Source organism: Vanacampus margaritifer, chromosome 9, assembly GCF_051991255.1.
Source record: "Vanacampus margaritifer isolate UIUO_Vmar chromosome 9, RoL_Vmar_1.0, whole genome shotgun sequence".
In the NCBI taxonomy this organism is placed as follows: domain Eukaryota; kingdom Metazoa; phylum Chordata; class Actinopteri; order Syngnathiformes; family Syngnathidae; genus Vanacampus; species Vanacampus margaritifer.
In genome coordinates, this window is record NC_135440.1 from 8,515,648 (window position 1) to 8,534,472 (window position 18,825).

General features: G+C 38.2%; 2 protein-coding genes across 4 annotated transcripts; one reads left to right on the forward strand and one right to left on the reverse strand.

Moving 5' to 3' along the window:
• Positions 1 to 3,319: 3,319 nt before the first annotated feature.
• Positions 3,320 to 8,330, reverse strand: LOC144058160 (solute carrier family 25 member 32-like). Its single transcript, XM_077576457.1, has 7 exons — positions 7,481 to 8,330; positions 6,266 to 6,416; positions 6,105 to 6,190; positions 5,850 to 6,004; positions 4,148 to 4,261; positions 3,855 to 4,000; positions 3,320 to 3,708 (listed from the first exon to the last, which is right to left on the reverse strand). The coding sequence occupies exons 1-7, from the start codon at positions 7,671 to 7,673 to the stop codon at positions 3,585 to 3,587; spliced, it is 969 nt and encodes a 322-aa protein (XP_077432583.1). The 5' UTR covers positions 7,674 to 8,330; the 3' UTR covers positions 3,320 to 3,584.
• dcaf13 (ddb1 and cul4 associated factor 13) lies at positions 7,376 to 18,720 on the forward strand. Of its 3 annotated transcripts, none has more exons than XM_077576456.1 (12): positions 7,376 to 7,753; positions 8,550 to 8,619; positions 9,014 to 9,213; positions 9,310 to 9,417; positions 9,513 to 9,602; positions 9,715 to 9,870; positions 11,386 to 11,463; positions 11,556 to 11,638; positions 11,734 to 11,898; positions 12,019 to 12,154; positions 17,227 to 17,390; positions 17,858 to 18,720. In XM_077576456.1, the coding sequence occupies exons 2-12, from the start codon at positions 8,550 to 8,552 to the stop codon at positions 17,943 to 17,945; spliced, it is 1,338 nt and encodes a 445-aa protein (XP_077432582.1). In that variant the 5' UTR covers positions 7,376 to 7,753; the 3' UTR covers positions 17,946 to 18,720. The 3 variants fall into 3 exon arrangements, with proteins under 3 accessions (XP_077432582.1, XP_077432580.1, XP_077432579.1); XM_077576454.1 differs by having other exon boundaries at positions 7,376 to 7,559; XM_077576453.1 differs by lacking the exon at positions 7,376 to 7,753 and having other exon boundaries at positions 8,416 to 8,619.
• The last annotated feature ends 105 nt before the right edge of the window (positions 18,721 to 18,825 follow it).

Below are 18,825 nucleotides of genomic sequence, written 5' to 3' on the forward strand. Positions count from 1 at the left end.
TTTTTTTTAAATGCATTTTCACTGTTAATAAACAAATAAATACAGTATTTTTAAGGTTTCTAAAATTGAGCAGGCATGCTATCAAATATGGTTCTGCCTTAAGTTAAGCAGCTGCATTTGCATACACATTTGTGCATTATTTCACAAAACTCTCCCTGCATTAGAATGTCAATGAGATGAGACGTGGTAGCTAACCCAAGCCAAGATTTGAACCAAGAACATGAGCTGAGGCAGACTAACTATACCACCATAGTGTCAACATTTTACACTTTTTCCTCAATTGCTTTGGTACATTTCTCAGATCAGAATTGAAATGGTCAAAACTACTTCAAACTTCACATGGTGTCAGTTGTGCACATGAAAAAAAGCAATTTCACATTTATTTGAACATGTTGCGAACGCTTCGGCGCATCCATGCAAATGATTTTGAACGGATCTGTTTGCATGTTGATCAAAATGTTCTAATATATCATATGAGTCTTAATGGTTAAACAAATTCTTATAATGTCAAGCATATTTCTATCTATTTCAAATTAGATTTCTTTTCGCCAGGCGAATCTTGGCGTTTTCTAAAGAAGGGAGACGTGTGAAGCATTAGATCAACCAGTTTTCTAAAATAGAGCATAGCAAGTGAAGTTAAAGGGATACTTAACTCATTGAGCCATTTTCGGCAGGAAAAAGTTAATATTTTGTCCAGAATGAATTTGATAACTTCCTTATTTCTCTTGTACAATTAATACATTTAAAAACAATTTTTTCCACATGCTGTCGACTGAAGATGACATAACCTGTGCTGAGGAAGTAGGTAACGACCAATCATGGCTCACCTGTTTTCTGGGTTTGGTGAGCAAAGTGAGCCATAATCGGTCGTTACTTACTTCCTCAGCAGAGGTGATGTCATCAGTCAAGTATCCATTTAAATGTGATGTGGATGACAACTTGTGGCCCAATTTGTGCTATGTAGTGCTATCTTTTATTTTCTGTATCACAATGAATTGGTTTGTCAACAAATTACATTGCAAACAGCAAAAGTGAAATCTTACACAAATGTGTAACTTTCAATTTAGAATGCTGGATTTGTCATCTAAGCATAACCAGTTTACATCCCACTTAGAGTACATTGTGTTAATTGACAACACAACTTTTAATTGACTGCTATTGTGTGCTGTTATTAGTACACAAGGACACAAAGACTTGTCATTCTAATGGCACTGTTATGGTCAATGACATATATTTACTTTAGCGATGTACTAAGGATTTTGAGAAAGAAAATGACATTTCCACAAATTGTTGTGAGCAGTAAACTTACTGTTTTGCAAATTTCAATTGTGATATGAGAAATGTACAAAACCGACTGGGGAAAACTAAGGCTCTAGCTAATATAGTATATGATATGCACATACACATGGGTTAAACTAGGTCAAGGGTTAAAGCAAAAACATTTAATTTGACTGAATTTTTTTTATGTTTAAATTGACTGCTGTCAATTAACGCAAATTTTGCGGGGCAGTAGGGCACACACTGATTCTTTTTAAATAATAACATTTAGGCATTAATCAGGGATGAAAAATGTGACAAGTACACGACCGCTCTAGGAGGGTAATTAAAAAACATAATACATACTTAAAAACATCAGTTTGATGCTTTTTGAGAGATAAAAATCAAGCAGACTTAAACAACAGTATCTATGTATAATAAAATATCTATCTATACATGGTCATGTTATGCTATATAAGCAGTGTTGGGAGGCTTACTTTTAAATTGTATTCTTCTGATACAGTTTCTCGTTTAAATTTTTTTTAGTTTTTAAACGTACCCAATCACCATTAAAATAATGTAACTTGGACAGTAACAGTGGACCCCAACTATTTGCAGGGGTAGAGACCGCCAGGACAGCGAATAACGAAAATCCATGTGTATTGACACCTATTTAGATAGATAGATAGATAGATAGATAGATAGATAGATAGATAGATAGGCGCGGATGGGTGGTGAGCTGTTCACCTCAGATACATACTGCATAGATTATTTATTCAGCCCAAGAAGAAAGTAGATTTGCTTTCTCGATAACAGTTGTTGCCATCATAACGTGTGAAATGGGGAAAAAGCGGACAAGTAACGCTTATGAAGGCAACATTTACAGATTCACACCCAAATAACCTTGCCTTCATCTCTCACATAGACGCAAGCGCGCGCACGCACGCGCGGTAATTATGACCTAATTACGCTACGATGATGATGACGATACGTTACATGAACCTCAAAATGAACTTTTATCCTAGTAGCTAGTTTTTACATTTTTATTGTTAATATGGTGTTTAAATAGTACATCGGTGTGTAATATGTAAAGAAGGTGGATCTCTTGACTCACGTTAGCATGTAGCGGGTTAGCAATTAACTCATCCGTAGCAGTACGCCCAGCATGCTGACAGTTCAAACTTTTACCTTTTCTTCAGAGAGTAAACTGCAAACAGTGAATAGCGATTAAAACATCGTCTTTCCCCTCCTAAATTCAAATTGGCCGCATAGTGTGTGGAGGACTGGACTCTCGACATGTACCGTCCGCAATGCCACCCTGCACTCTGGGGACAGACAGTTAGGCCAAATTCTCCTAATATGGCTTGCTGCTTCTCCATGGAGAAGGTACACACAGCATGAAATTTAAGACCTCACCCATATATTAAAATTCAATACGCTTTCAAGATTTTTAAAGGTTCTATTAATAAATACAATGCGTGAAAGCAATGTCAGTTTAGTGATGGGATCTTTAAAAAAAGGTGCAGTCCCCATGGGGACTTGTTTATGGGGTGCACCCGTCTCATTTTCATAATGACGGAAATCCGTCCCCACGACGGAGAACTTTTAACTCCTGAACTAGATGCTACATTTACAGTATTTCAAAATGTAACCATATAAAATACAAAGCAAGGCAAACTGAATTGAAAATGTTGCTCCAAAAAAAACAACAATAACAGATTAAAAAATAAATTAAAAAATTAAATCACAGGAGAAAAACTTCCATTTTGAAGGTGCATTTTTTTTCTCTTCAAAGCAACACTAATGAACGATTGACTGTTTAAAAAAAAAATCTAATATGCCTATGAATTAATGACATAATTTAGGCAAGTGTGCAGTTATAAATTTATAGCAAGAACAAAAATGGCCAGTAAACGCTATATAAATAATATATGTGTTAGAAAAAGTTTATATATTTTTACATTACGTGAATTAAAAACTGACAACTTTATGTCACCCTTGTTCTATTTGTTTATCTTCAGCACCTTATTCATTCTTCAGACAAAATATACAAAAAACAAACTTAGCTGTGACATTTTTAATTTCACAAAAAACCTTTGGAGACGTTCATCTGTGTCAAAACAAGATCCTTAGATCAGTATTACATCCTTAAGGGTGTAAGCACAAACAAGCAGCACTGGCCAAAAATCAATGAAGAGGTGAGTGTAACACTCCGTACATGTAATGAGGTTCGTAATCCAGATATTCTGACTGGCCATTGAGTCTCTCCTGTTGTGTTTGGCACTTCAGTATGAATGTGTCCATTTCCTTTTCACTACTGGACCTTGCTAACTTATGCCAAGGAGAAAGCGTGAGACATTTTCATAAACTACAAATGTAATACAGCATGCTGGAGTGACACGAATCAGGTTGGGGATGATGCCTTTGTAGAAGCCAGTGGCGCCTTCATTCCTGGAGAGAAGGCAGTGACGATTACACACACAGACACGCACACAATAAATAAATAAATAAATATATATATATATGTAAAAATAAATATAATCTGCAGCACTAGGTCAGACTTGTAGAAAAGCATCACTGGTACACCATTATCGTACCGCCAAGTCCTTCTGATGACATCGACAACACCACCATATCTGTTGTGCTGGTCTTGCAGTCGAGCTCGCACCACCTGATACGGGTATGTCGTCGCCACAGCAAATATTTTGGACAGTGCCGCCATTGCGATGTATTCCAGAGCATTCTGGTGAATGTGCGGAGAAAAGTCGCAGGTACAGCAGTGAGTCATACAACATTCGAAGTACATCAACTGTGGTCTGCCTCGGGTTCAGCTGAAAGGTTTGAGTGCTAGTAAACTCAGAAGAGGCTGTCGTGAGGTTCAATGACTCACCAGCTTTGCATCGGAAGGAACTTTCTTGTATTTATTGTAGTCTCTCTTGAGCTCCTCGTAGGCCATAAACTGCAGCGCACCATGAGATGTTCCAAAGAGACCAGGAACGTAACCCTTTAAGATTATATTTTGTAAGTAATTTGATTGAATTTCTCAAACATCATCCGACAGCAAAACACAACATACAATATTTGCCATTGCTTTCATATTGTGATAAATTGATTTTTTAGTGATTAGCTAAGTGCAGTCGTGGATGAAACACTGAATATGCCCGTTGACAACACAAGATTATGACCAATTGCACATCTAATATTTTAATTGACTTATTTAAGATAGATATGGGACTCAAGATATACAACAACTCTGTGTATGATCTAGTACAGTTCTACACCACTGCAAACTACACAACATATAAGTTAAGTAAAAGCATAGATTTGCTTCTAAATACATTATACATTTTTTTAAGAAAATGGATTCACTGCACACAACACTTATTATATTCCACAGTAATTATTAAATTTTGAATGTGACCCTCCTAATTTTTCACAATGTTAAAGCCTCATTTTGTATACAGTACTCAAAACTGATCATTATTTATTGAGGCCCAAAAACTGCCCAAATTCAAAATAAATACATGACACAATAAATAAATAAATGACTAAAAATTAAAATAAAAACGGATATAAAAAATATAATACAAAAATTACCCCCCCCCCAAAAAAAAAAAAATTGGGGGTGTTTTTATTTCAGTGCTGTTCAGACATGAAACAGACTCCAACCTGTTTGTTAAATGCAGTGGCTCAGTTATAAGACTGAATTTTCAGATAAATAAATACATTTTCATACAAATCTTACAGTGTACACGTTTACTGATTAGTATTTTCAAATTTTTTGTAAAAAAAAAAGAAAATCGCAATAATAAATGTATAGATTTTTTTCGGGATTAATTCGGTATCGAATCGAATCGTGACCTATGAATCGTGATACGAATCGCCAGGTACTAGGCAATTCACACCCCTAATATATATATATATATATATATATATATATATATATATATATATATATATATATATATATAATTTTTGAATTGTATTTTTTATATTAGTTTTTATTTTCACGTTTAGTCATTTATTTATTTTGTCATTTATTTTATTGTAATGTTGGCAGTTTTGGTCTATACTGTCAGGATGAAATGTTATTCAAATGAGAGGGCGGTCCTAAGCGTGTCTTGGGTTGGACTCAGTCGTTGCAAACTGCCTTTCATTTTTTTTTTTTTGCAAACTGCCTTTCAAGGGACAACTATCTTGTCCACTGTCACCACAACTTGCGACTTGAGTTGCTCGACAACAAGTCGAGGTGACAGTGGACCAGAGAGTCGTCCATTGCTCGAGCTCTCCATTCAAGCCGGCCAGACTTCCAACCCAAGACACGCTTAGGACCACCCCCTTATTTGAATAACATTTCGTCCTGGCAAGATGGACCAAAACTGCCAAAATTAAAAATAAATAAATAAATGACTAAAAGTGGAAATAAATAGTTGGTGGTCTATAGTGCAACAAAAAAGGGCATCACAAAAGTATAATATTGCCCTCTAGTGGTGGTTATGGACAATACCAGTCAAATGTAGTTATAGTCACACCCTTTCTGGGATTACCGTATGTAGTACTGGCTACAAGAAAAATGCCTGGTGTAGACTGACCTTGTAGAGGCCTGGCACACCCTCCATACGATAGATCTTGAAAAGGGCATCCAACATCCCTTTGTACTGTTTACTGTTTGGGTCAGAACTGTACTGCAGTACCAGCCTGGTCTTGGTCACCCAAATGGGGTTTGTTATGGTGAGCGTTAGAATGCCTGGAGAGAGAGGGGAAAAGATGACATTGTGAAACATTGGCATATTTTCCAGCACGTCAATACCAGTGTGCCACGTCACATATAGTATAGTTCAACTAACCTGCTTCGGCAGCAGACACCAGGTGTTCCGTCGCACTCAGTTCTGTCTGGCGGCCTTCCTTTATGTAAGCTTTGATTGCATTGTAGCTGTGGATGAAGCAGTGTGTCATGATACAAAAGGAACGTTGAAGAATACTGTACATAAATAAACAACAGACTTACAAGAAAAAGTAGAGACCCCAAGAGGCTCCAGCACCCCACACATTGGGGGTTACTCCTTGATAGAGTCCCCTCAGTCCCTCCTGGTGCCACACACTCTTCATACAATGCAGTATGCCATTATATTTGGGCCTCAATTCCAAACCATCACTCACTGTAGGAAACATACATTCAAGTGTGCTTAGTCTTTGCAAGTAACACATGGTCTATCATGGAAAACCATAACAACACTCAAGTTGTTGTTGTTGTTTTTTTTTTTGGGGGGGGGGGGGTAGAATGTTTTATACTGATAATCACTAAAGCATTTTTAACACAGCGGTTTAAGTGTTCTACCTTGAATACATTAATGATAACGTGCCTTTACTTAAAGCTAATGATTTATTTAATGATGTTTTTTCTCTTTTGAATGAAATCTATCTTCAGGTCCATGAATTCATTTGTTCTTTGTCCTCACTAGTAACACATTTCACTGTAGAACCAATGGTGCACATTAATAGAATGACTGTGTAACGATTCCAGGTTTTGGATGTTTCCATTCTCCAACTCAGCTGGTACTGTATATGATAAGCAAGCTCTGCATAATCCTGATAACGATCCTGTTGGTTGGAATCAGCTTGTGTTGGAAGAGGGAAACCTCCAAAACCTGCAGGGCTCCGGCCCTAGAGGACCGAGTTTGCCCACCCCTGCTCTATAGTAACCTGATTACAATCTTGATCATCTGAATCAGGGGTGTTGGAAGAGGGAAACATCTAGAACAGAGGTAGGAACTCCAATTTTCACGAACCGCGATACTGCCTGTTAAATATGTCTACATCATGATCATTATCTGATCATTTTAATCGGGGGTGTTGGAGGAGGGAACATCAAAAACAGGCAGGACAGCGGCTCTCGAGGGCTGGAGTGGGCTCTTTGCACAAATCCACTACTTCCTGAACTCAATACCACTCCATTTCCTGTCTTTCGTGATTGAACAATCTGATTAATCCAAGTGTGCCTGACCTCAGTAACCACGACGACAGTGGTCAGACACACCTGGAATAATCAGATTGTCCACTCATGAAAGACAGGAAACAAAGGAGTGGTATTAAATTCAGGAAGTAGTCGAGCTGTGCAAAGAGCCCGTTCCCTACGTCTGATAAAACATGCAGCATTACAAAATATCGACAGCGTCCAACAGGATGAGTATGGTTGATATAGCAAATGCTGTGTCTGGCTCACCTGCAAACCTGATTTTGACCAGATCAAGAGGATGAAGCACCAGCGTTGACACAACTCCTCCACTTAATCCTGCCACCAGGTTTTCCACCTTTACATGTTTAAAAACCTGCTGCACATGTCCGGCGAGTGACACAGCAGATCCCGTTTTGCCATCACTAACGCCGACGGTACTGTGATCTGGGCCGGTGCTCATGTTTACCAACTTTAGCTGTAGCTCTCTAAAGCTAACTGTGTTTACAGCACGTGATCACTAATCTTCAGTGAGTTTATCAGGCAAGTCATAATCTTAGCCATAATGTCGTCACGATGTAACATCTTTGAAATGTCTCATTGTGAACCCATGTTAACTAGTTACCCACGTTTCTGACATGTGGCGTCAACAAGGACTGACATTACCCAACCAAATGTCAAGCAGCCGCTGCTGTTCGACCTTGCGGTTCAAATTAGTGTAGTGAATAGTGTACGTATATCCGATTTTGAATTTCAATTTAAAAATTGTGTAAGAATAAATACAACTACTGTACTGTATTTACTATCTAACCAAGGTTGTTAATATATATATATTTACTCTATCTTTAAATTAATGTTGTTGTTGTTTTTTAAAATAAAATCTGGCAAAACATCGTGTGTTAGTCAGAGGCCTACAATCGTTTAATTTGAAAAAAAAAAAAAAACACGGTGAAATTTTGCTCTGAATTCTGGAACCTGACGCAAGGTTTTCATTACCAAGGTGTCGTTACATATTACCCATATTTCTTATACCTCTCTTCCAATGGCTAAACCTTTCCAGTGTGTCATGTACTAGCATACTAAGCAGATAACAGAAACAGAGGAATACAAGGTTGTGGAGAAAGTGCGTTCACTTTACTCACCGGATATGTCGTATTCCACTCCCTCTCTGACGTAACCCCGGCGAGGAGAGGGCGGGGGTGCGTCCCACTGTACACCGCAGTTTCCGTAAATGGATGCTTCCTAATCGACGCATGGGCTCCTGTTGTAGTGATTGTTTATATTGTTCATTTCTTAACCAAGTGCAAGTGCATTTTGATATTATTCTTTTTGCATTAAGATGAAAGTAAAAGTCCTCTCGAGGAACCCGGACGACTACGTACGGGAGACCAAACTAGATATTCAGCGTGGTAAGTGAAGTGAACCTGGCTAGCCTAGCTGCTACTAGCCAGTTTTTATAAGCAGACTGCTTTTCTTAAGTTTTCTTAAGTCCAGTTTTTATACGGAGACAAATCACATCTCGGTGTTTTGACGTAACAAAACACAAACATTTCATTTTCATTAATTCATTTAGTGACCTGAGTGTTTTTTTTATTTTTAATAAGATGAGTGATTTGTGCACCGTAGTATTAAAAAGTACATGAACAAAATCGTTTCAACAAAAAGTTAATAATATTAAATTTGTTTTAAACCTTTAGTGCAATTTGTTTGAGGTTATTTTTCTGGTCCCACAGGTATACTATATATGTATTGGGCAATATAGGGTGAATAGATTTGACGTATGACGTGTGTTGTTGCTGTCAGTTCCCAGAAACTATGACCCCACACTTCATCCATTTGAAGTGTGCAGAGAATACACCCGGGCCCTTAATGCCACGAAGCTGGATAGGGTGTTTGCAAAGCCGTTCCTGGCTTCATTGGATGGACACAGAGATGGTGTGAACTGTATGGCCAAGCATACCAAGAGCCTCTCAACATTGTTGTCTGGCTCTTGTGATGGGGAGGTAACTACTCATTGAATAAATATTTATTATTTTCCAGATATTTGTGTTATATGCACAGCTGTGTGACAACAAAAGGCTTTTTAATTCCATCCTTAGGTTAAAGTGTGGAATCTTTCCAGTCGTGAATGCCTCCGCACGTTTCAAGCCCATGAAGGATTTGTCCGTGGAATGGCTGTTCGCTTCTGTGGAACTTCGTTCTTCACTGTGACTACTACTTTCATCATGCCAAATATGGGCTGTTAAATTCTTGCGCCCTGCAGTTTTTGAATTTCATTTCTAACAGAAATGATCTTTAACAGGTTGGGGATGACAAATCAATCAAAAAATGGAAAATGGAAGCCCCGGGTTATGGTGAGCCAGTGGAGCCAATTAATACAATTCTGGGCAAGGTACCTCTTGTGTTATTCTTTAATAATGGATAATTCCACACTCAATTGTGTTTACATATGCATGAAGTTCAGTAAAATGATCTTGGTAAAAATAGGTGCTTGTCCATTGCAGACTGTCTTCACAGGGCTTGCTCATCATCAGAAAGAAGGTGTGTTTGCAACATGCGGCCAGCAGGTGGACATCTGGGATGAACAGAGGAGCACACCCATCCGTTCTTTCACCTGGGGTGTGGACAGCTTCAGCTCGGTCCATTTTAACCCAGTGGAGGTGAGCCTATGCATCATGTAGCACATCAGGATTGTCCTCATTCTGTCACGAGAGAGAAAAAATGTTACGTTATTGGGTGCATACATGCTTGTCATGGAAGTTGGACCGTTCGGAAAGCAGTATTAAGGATTCATACCCTTTGAACTGACAAACGGGCTGCATTCGAATGGCATTTCATTTGGATTCACAGGAATGGTATAACCAAACAAAATTGCCAAACTAAATGAGCATCATGTAAACAGCTCAATCTGAATGGTCAAGCAGTGTCCGGTCTGCACGTACTTTGTCTTGATGTATTGTAATGCCTCATACACTCAAGTGTAAAAGTAATGGTTTCAAAACTTAGTAAAAGAAAACTCCAGGCATGATGACTATTTCCCCAAGTATTGTTGAATCACAGTCTATTGACAATTCCAAACAATCAGGCATTTCTGCTATTTCCACGATGTAATGTTTCATTTCCACGGCGTATCATATTGCTTTTGCCTGTAACTAGCATAAAAAACAGGCATATTGTTATAGTAGTCAAACGACATTTTGCCACATTTTCAAATAAAAAGAATCCTCACAAAATCCAATTACAACGATCCAAAGTTCAATGCTTTTCAATGAGCAGAGAGCGTTGCTTCACCGAAGAAAAATCTGCATTCGAGGAAAATGGGAAAACAGATTTTTCCATTGTGTCAGTTCCGCCCTCAGTGTTCGAGGCAAGTGTAAATACAAGACATATGTTCACGTGACACAACATGATTTGGAATGACTGCGTTAACCATAACAAACAATTTATCGGAATTAGCCATCTTTATTGTTTACATTTGCCTCAAATGCTTTGAGAGCAGAACTGGGACACTCTAAGTGGGATAGATCCAACTTCCCACGTAGCATCAGACCGCCATTTTGACTTGTGACGTCATTTATGGAATTTTCAATTACTAGCCAATAAACCGACAAAATGGCATGTCTTGTGAACCAGCCATAGCAAAGAGAAAATTTACTATTAGTTAGCGCTAGTACATTACTAGGTCTGTACAACAGTTTCTCATTCTCATAATAAGAGCTATCATTTTGTTAAACCAGCTAAAATCAAATATCAAGTCTCACATACGTTTTTCCACCCCCTTGATCATAAACTCTTATTTTACTTCAATATGCTTTTTAAAAAATTATATGGAAAATTTTTGAAAACAATTAGCTCATGGTACTTGGGTATGCAGAGTTAAAAGCGTATTCGAAAGGAGTTGTTTTGGCATCCAACCATTTCAAAAAATTCCTCCAGGTACGGGCAGGTATTGTATGTGCAAGGGCTGGCTGGCCTTTCTGACTATCAATCCCCTCGCTGCTGGTACTCATTTGGGACTTTTGGTTTTCAGGACAAGGATATATGCCTGTTCTATACATCCAAGTGTGAAAATGTTTTGATTTGTTACTTGAAACATATTGGGGGGGAAAAACACATCTCAAATTTTGAAATTGTATTCATAGTGTTGTGTTGACCATGTATGATTGTTTTGTCAGACGGAACTTCTTGCAAGCTGCGCCTCAGACAGAAGCATCGTACTGTATGACATGAGAGAAGCAGCTCCACTGAAAAAAGTATAGTGAAGCCACTCCTTTGCTGCAGTTTTAACCTTTTTTTTTTCACCCTATACAAGAATATGTTACAAATATATTTTTTCTGTCTTTAGGTTATCATGACGATGAGGAGCAACACATTGTGCTGGAATCCAATGGAGGCCTATTTCTTCACAGCATGTAATGAAGACTATAAGTGAGTGAACGGACGAGACCGTCAGACAATTCTCAATGTAGATTTGGAAGATTCTTCTTCCAATAATATTATGTTCCTGTGTCCCTTCTCTACAGTCTTTACACATATGACATGAGATGCCTGAACACGCCGGTCACGGTACACGCAGATCACGTGTCTGCAGTGCTCGATGTTGACTATTCCCCCACTGGCAGAGAGTTTGTGTCTGCCAGTTTTGACAAGACCATCCGCATCTTCCACAAAGATGCTGGCCATAGTAGGTCAGTACCATTGAAAGGAATAATTGATCAAATACATGTTGAGATCAAACTGTGAACAGCTTATTTGATGAAAAGTGTATGCATGTTGTGTGACTGCTTTATTTGTCCTACTCCAACCAGGGAGGTCTACCACACCAAACGCATGCAGCATGTCATCTGCATTAAGTGGTCGGCCGATAACCGTTACCTTTTGAGTGGGTCAGATGAAATGAATATTCGTCTGTGGAAAGCGACCGCGTCTGAGAAATTGGGAGTGGTAAGTACCACGTTTTATCCTTTTTCTACTGTAACAATGAGAACATTACTATTAAAACCAGTTGTTTTTTTTTGCTTTAAGTTGGAACAACTCCTCAAAGTACACTACATACTTCTCTACTAAGCAATTCAATCTTCCTTAAATGTCAGACATGTGCCACAACCCTCTGATTCATTTCCTGACTCATTAGATGGTTGCTTTTGACAGCACACCACCCACCTTGTCTTTGTCAGTAGATGCCAAACATTCAGATTTAGGGCAGGATCACTCTCATTAAGTGAAATGTACGAGCAGGAGTATACCCAAAAGAAATGCACTCACTCGTGCATTTGTTTGACAAAATACTAAAGAATGATTCAACTTCAACACATTCACCTAGTCAGACAGTGCAGTCTGTTATCATGGACAAAGTTTCCTTATAGTTTTGTTGTGCTCAATTTTCGAATAAAACTCCTTTAACAGTCGTTAAAGTGTTCAAATGTTCCAAATTCAGTTAAGGCTTTAAAATAATGATCAATGGTGTCCTATCGCCATTTCCAGCAGCCATCTTTCATTTCAAATCAGCCACTTCTGCTTATTCGCTTAATACCGCTTCCGTTTGGAAAATTGGCTCACTTGGTAGTTGTTTTACCGTCGCTGTGTAAGAGAAGATTTATTCGCGAGAATTGCACTTAAAGAGATCAGACGGGGCCTGCTCCTATCAGCAGTTTAAATCGGCCAATCACTTAAAGCGCACCGCTCGCAACATAATGAAGCATTAACAATCAAGCTGGACTGAGGGTGTCTTTCATTATCAAGAAATACGGAAATGCTGAATCAAGGCATCACAGATGACTTCTCTTTTAGTTGCTGCATTTCACTTTTTTGTTTGAAAACTTTAACAATGGATTCTATGCTATGCTATTATGCTCTACAACAAATGTTGTCATTTTTTAAATTGTGTAAAATGAATTTCTTTTGGTTGATATGATAATGATAAATCCACTAATAATCTTTGAATGGTTAGGACCACGAAAAATGAAGACATGCCAAGGGGCCTAATGATATTCCATTATGTGGGAGTACAAATGACTGCAACTAGTGGGGCTCCAATCGATCGGCCACCGATCGAGATCTAACGATTTTTGCAATAAAATACGGCTTAAGCATATGCCTTTCATTGCCGTTCACAAAAAAACGATAATTTTACTAGTACATTGCAGCCAACTATAGAGAAAAGTCTGTGTGCAGTGTAGCATCACCTCCCCCTTTTCTTAAAACTGCACATTACAGACCAAAGTATTAAATGAAATGTTTGTGCGTATTCTGCACTGTCAATTTGAAATAATGTCCTGTTATTGTTCAAATTAAATCAAAATTAGCATTTTGCCCTGATCAGAACACCCCTAATTGCAACCCAGTGCGCCGGTCAACCTCTGATTTCTTCATAATTCAAGCCAAATAATATTTAACTAATCCCCTTTATCCACAATAACAGGGATGTGATTTTTCCGCTAATTCGCGGAATTCCGCTTTTTTTATCCCCCCCCCCCCCAAAAAAAGTTTTTTTTTTTTTTTTTTTTTGTAGTTCATTGTGTATGCACATGACTCCGACAGATAACATCTTCTGCTATAACAAAGACATTTGTGGTATGTTCTAATATGAGTTACTTTTCATTTGGCCATGATACAATTATTTGTTCATGAAATTTGAACTCTTCAACATTATTTATGTGTTAACTTAGTAATCACATTAGTTAGATATGATGATATTCTCAGTGATAGTTTTTAAAAGCAAAGGCAGTCCAATGTTTTTGAATGTGACTGATTTTGAGTTGACTAAAACTGCCATTTTATATGGGATAGTTAAATATACATTGAAAATGTATGCTGTTGTTTTGTCTATTTCTTTGTCATGTGAGTGCATTGAAAGTACTTAAAAACACGGAAAACCCATGAGCTTCGGGGGGCTCTGCCCCCCGTGTCCCCCCACCAGGGCACTGCCCTGGACCTAGCTGGGTGCCAGCGGCCCCCAGACCCCCGGCTAAATTTTCAGATAATTTCACTTTGGTCAAATCACATCCCTGAGTAAATCAAATGTTGCATTTTATCGCATACTTTACTAATGAAGACAAAAGACGTCGATTGATAGCAGCAATCAAGAGAAAGGACTGGCAGCCCACAAAGTATTCACGGATTTGCAGCGATCATTTTTTGCGAGGTTAGTAGATAATGTTAGTAGATACATGTCGTATTAGTAGATACATGTTCATACATTTTACTAGTAAACGTACACTCTAACAAAGATTGTAACAGAGGTGTCCAATTGCGTGTTTCAAATCACATTAACAAGCCAGATCGTTAGCGTCCACTCCAACTGCACGAACAAACAGCTTAGTTTTAAAATCTACTTTCTTTAAAACTATTAAGTGCATTTGACTATTTTGATTCCTCTTTGTGCTTGGAGTTTTTCCACTCTGGAGCCAGAGTCATATTCATGAAATTACTACATAGTTTGCCACTACGATAGTCATTGTTCCATGCTATTAAACATAGTAACATAACATCATCACAGCATTTCAATATATAACGGACTATGTAAAAATAAGTAAATTAGCATGGTAAACAAGTTTTACCTTTGCATTACGAGGTATATTGTCCCCCAGTGTGAGCGTACCATCTCGTCCCAGAGACCAAGCCAGCGACAAGCTTTTGAATCAGCCCCGATGTAAGGAGAACAGACGACATTGACTACATAATGATATAGGTCGTGCGCTGTGAATTCCGGCAAAGTCGGCGATTTGATTAACTTGGTAAAAACAGAAGGCAACAGAAAGTAAGGGGCTGTTTTCAAACTAGCGATCTCCAACTTAAGTAAATACCGCTCTATGAGTCTTGACTAAATGTGCAACTTCGACTGACAGGTGACCTTCGGTTGAAGTAATAGATTCCATGGCTCTATGGGCAATAATAACTTTTAATTTGTTAAATAGCAGTCACTAAGTCGCTCCGGGTCACGTCCACTTGCTTTCAACAATCATTTCCTTCTGCCGTCTGTCAAAGGGCAGTCACGTGATCACGTGACGTTGGTGCAAATGGTCAATACCGTCTCTACAGCCCAAAATATGTCCACTCTATCACATCTAACAGCCAATATTTTGCTAATGACACTTCCGAAATTATGTCACAAGTCTTATGTTGCATTTGAGGAGGGTTTGAAGTCGGATTTATCCCACTTGGAGTGTCCCAGTTCCGCCCTCAAGGCGTTTGAGGCAAATGGAAACAACAAAGATGGCTGATTCCAATAAATTGTTTGTTGTTCCTGTTAACACAGTCATTCCAAATCTCTTTGTGTCACGTGAGCATATGTCTTGTTTTTACATTTGCCTCGCTTTAAGGTTGGCACTGACACAGTGACCAGGGATGTGATTTTTCCGCTAATTCGCGGAATTCCGCTTTTTTTATCTCCAAAAATAAACATTTTAAATTTCCGTTTTTTTTTTTTTGTAGTTCATTGTGTATGCACATGACTCCGACAGATAACATCTTCTGCTATAACAAAGACATTTGTGGTATGTTCTAATATGAGTTACTTTTCATTTGGCCATGATACAATTATTTGTTCATGAAATTTGAACTCTTCAACATTATTTATGTGTTAACTTAGTAATCACATTAGTTAGATATGATGATATTCTCAGTGATAGTTTTTAAAAGCAAAGGCAGTCCAATGTTTTTGAATGTGACTGATTTTGAGTTGACTAAAACTGCCATTTTATATGGGATAGTTCAATATACATTGAAAATTTATGCTGTTGTTTTGTCTATTTCTTTGTCATGTGAGTGCATTGAAAGTACTTAAAAACACGGAAAACCCATGAGCTCCGGGAAGCCCCCCCTTGTCCCCCCACCAGGGCACTGCACTGGACCTAGCTGGGTGCCGGCGGCCCCCAGACCCCCGGCTAAATTTTCAGATAATTTCACTTTGGTCAAATCACATCCCTGCAATAAGTGAAATCCGCGACATAGAAATACACCTTAGGCTTTTGCGGCACTTGGAAAAAAAAGTCTTTAAACAAGGATTTTAACTCTAAACAAAATAACACGTAGAAAAAAATATGTGATATACCGGGACCACAACAGTGTTTTGTTTCATTGTCTAATGTTGTTTTCTATTATCGATCATAGTTTGACCTACGGCTGGTTTAATCTGCATTCATTAGGCAAATTCTGTGTTAACATTTCTGTTTAGTGTTTCATTTCTTACCAATCTTATACCAATTATTGCGTATGTCTCTTTATTTCTCACCGGATACATACTTTCTGATTTCTGTATAGGCTTCAGCTCAAAATCTTGTGATCTTATTGCTCAGAGACCAAATTGTTGGTTGCTTATTCTCTTTAATCTCTGCTACCTACTGCCTGTGCCCGCATGTCCAATAACTTGCGCGATAGCTATAGTATTTATTACTAAATGGTTGTTCATCACCTGACTAAATTTGATTTTCTTACATCCCAAACTATTGATATCCAAATTATCACCACTAGTGCGATTCTAACTGGCTAAAAGAGGAACTAGTGGAGTCAAAGAGGATTCCCATCTCATAAAACTTAATTCTTACAAGCTTAATTCAGACATATCATAGTTTTGAATAAGAATGAAAGCATATGGATGGTAGCCTTAGTTAAAACAACTTAACATCTTATTTGATTGACTTGGTCGTAATATTTGTCGCTGTTTGGTGTCCACTACTCTCATGCATAAATTTTCTGCCACAAGTCGGGATGATATGATTTATCAAGATAAGGCATGTTGCTCCAGAATTGCTTCATTGTTTTTAATGCTCAAATACAAATTTTCTTAGTACATTTTGTTTGTATGTTAAGAGTTTGCAGTCTCTTTGTAGCCATTTTTGTCATGCACTGCACATGTCCACTGTTGTACAGTTTTCCCAAGATAAAATGTATTACCAGTTTACCTCATTCAGTTGTCTTTGTATGCCATCCTACTGTCATGGTTGCACTCCCTTGATCCAAACCCAGTATCTTTGTGCTTCAAATCCAACTTAACGGTTTCCCATGATGTGTTGTAGCTCACGCCCCGAGAGAGGGAGGCCACCAACTACCGCCATAAGCTGAGAGAGAAGTTCAAGCACTTCCCGCAGATCAGACGCATTGCTCAGCATCGCCATCTTCCAAAGGCCATCTACTACCAGGCTAAAGAGCTGAAGACAATGAAGGACGCTCGCCGCAGAAAGTGAGTTTTTATTTACGTTACCGTTTCCTACTGCTGATTGCAGGATGGCCATGATGTGCATGTGCATGGGTTATGTTGACTTGGACTGCTGCCAGGTGATGCCTTTTGTTGTCCCACTCACCTCATGGAAAATCCCTCAAATGGGGCTTCCCTCCCACAATATAGTATGTTCTTGTTCTCTGTTTGGATGGGGGATTGATTGTCCCATTTCACCCTGATGCCACGAAGCTGTAGCACACTGTTATTTTTTCCCCCACCATCATTTTCCCTTTGAGATCAGATCTGTGTGAAGAATAATGTACTTTATGTAATCACTGTGTTGATGTTTTTATTGTTACAATAATATCAGTAAATTAAGTGTTTGATCAATTAGCCTCCTGTTTGATCACCCCCAAATTTTCCTTCCCCTTTCTGTACGTTTTCACCAGCAGGCTTTTCTCACCATCTTTTTCGTCTTTTTCTTTCAGGGAGAAGAATGTACGCAAGCACAGCAAACCTGGAAGTGTGCCTGTGTTGTCTGAAAAAGAGAAGCACGTTGTGTCTGTGGTCAAATAACAAAATGAAAAAGAGAAGAAATAAATAGAACAATCTGGATTGCATCACACACAGACAGGTTTTGTTCTTGCTTGGGAATCATGCAAGAACCCTTTCACTTGGATACGTTTTTACAAGTCAAAACATTCACATTCCACCTTTAAAATTGTATTTGATTGGGTCACTTCAAATGTGACAAGTTGAATTGAATTCCTTTAGAGAACTGATTCCCAACCAGGGTGCTGAGAGATCATCATAGGTGCTGTCCACCTTCACTTAATTTGTCTGAAAATGATTGTTTTTGAATTGCAAATCATATTCAAATATTCTTCATCTGTCTGTACCAGTGGCATACAGTGACAGGTAAATAAATGGTAAATAAACCCTGTGTGTCAACCTGCTGCCATTCATGCAACAGAATATAACTCATGATTTTCTGTGAAAATATGAGCTTTGCGTTCAATTCAACAGGCCCAGATTTTATACTGCATAAGTGAATTTGTGAGTAAATTTAGACAAGATCATTATTTCAGTATTTACACATTTTTGTGACATTTTTGTTTGGTGGTCTGTTGTGAGATTTTACTCATTTTAAATTGTTGGCTTTAAAAATGTGTGGAAACATTGATTTTAAAGCAATCATCGTGTGTTGCAAACTTGACTCCCAACTAATGGATATGAGTAGAGAATCACCTTTGACATCCATTCATTTTCCACAATGATTGTCCTCATTTTGGACAGAAATGAGCTGAAGGTGAATTTGTCCAAATGAGAAATAAAGAAAATTCCACAGTTACTTTGTTTCCTTCAATGAGGTTCACAAATCTTTCTGTTTTTGTATGACCATCTCCATTTTGCTTTCAGTTTTAAAAGTAAGATTTTATCTGGTATGTTCTCTTTT

Excerpts from the sequence above, each read along its gene's own strand:
- LOC144058160 (XM_077576457.1), bottom strand. The coding sequence starts at position 7,673 with ATGAGCACCGGCCCAGATCACAGTACCGTCGGCGTTAGTGATGGCAAA. Across the intron at positions 6,191-6,265 it reads TGGGGTCTCTACTTTTTCTT|CTACAATGCAATCAAAGCTT; the intron begins GTAAGTCTGTTG and ends CTTCATCCACAG. Across the intron at positions 6,005-6,104 it reads GGTGTCTGCTGCCGAAGCAG|GCATTCTAACGCTCACCATA; the intron begins GTTAGTTGAACT and ends CTCTCTCTCCAG.
- dcaf13 (XM_077576456.1), top strand. The coding sequence starts at position 8,550 with ATGAAAGTAAAAGTCCTCTCGAGGAACCCGGACGACTACGTACGGGAG. Across the intron at positions 9,603-9,714 it reads TTAATACAATTCTGGGCAAG|ACTGTCTTCACAGGGCTTGC; the intron begins GTACCTCTTGTG and ends TGTCCATTGCAG. Across the intron at positions 11,899-12,018 it reads AAAGATGCTGGCCATAGTAG|GGAGGTCTACCACACCAAAC; the intron begins GTCAGTACCATT and ends TACTCCAACCAG.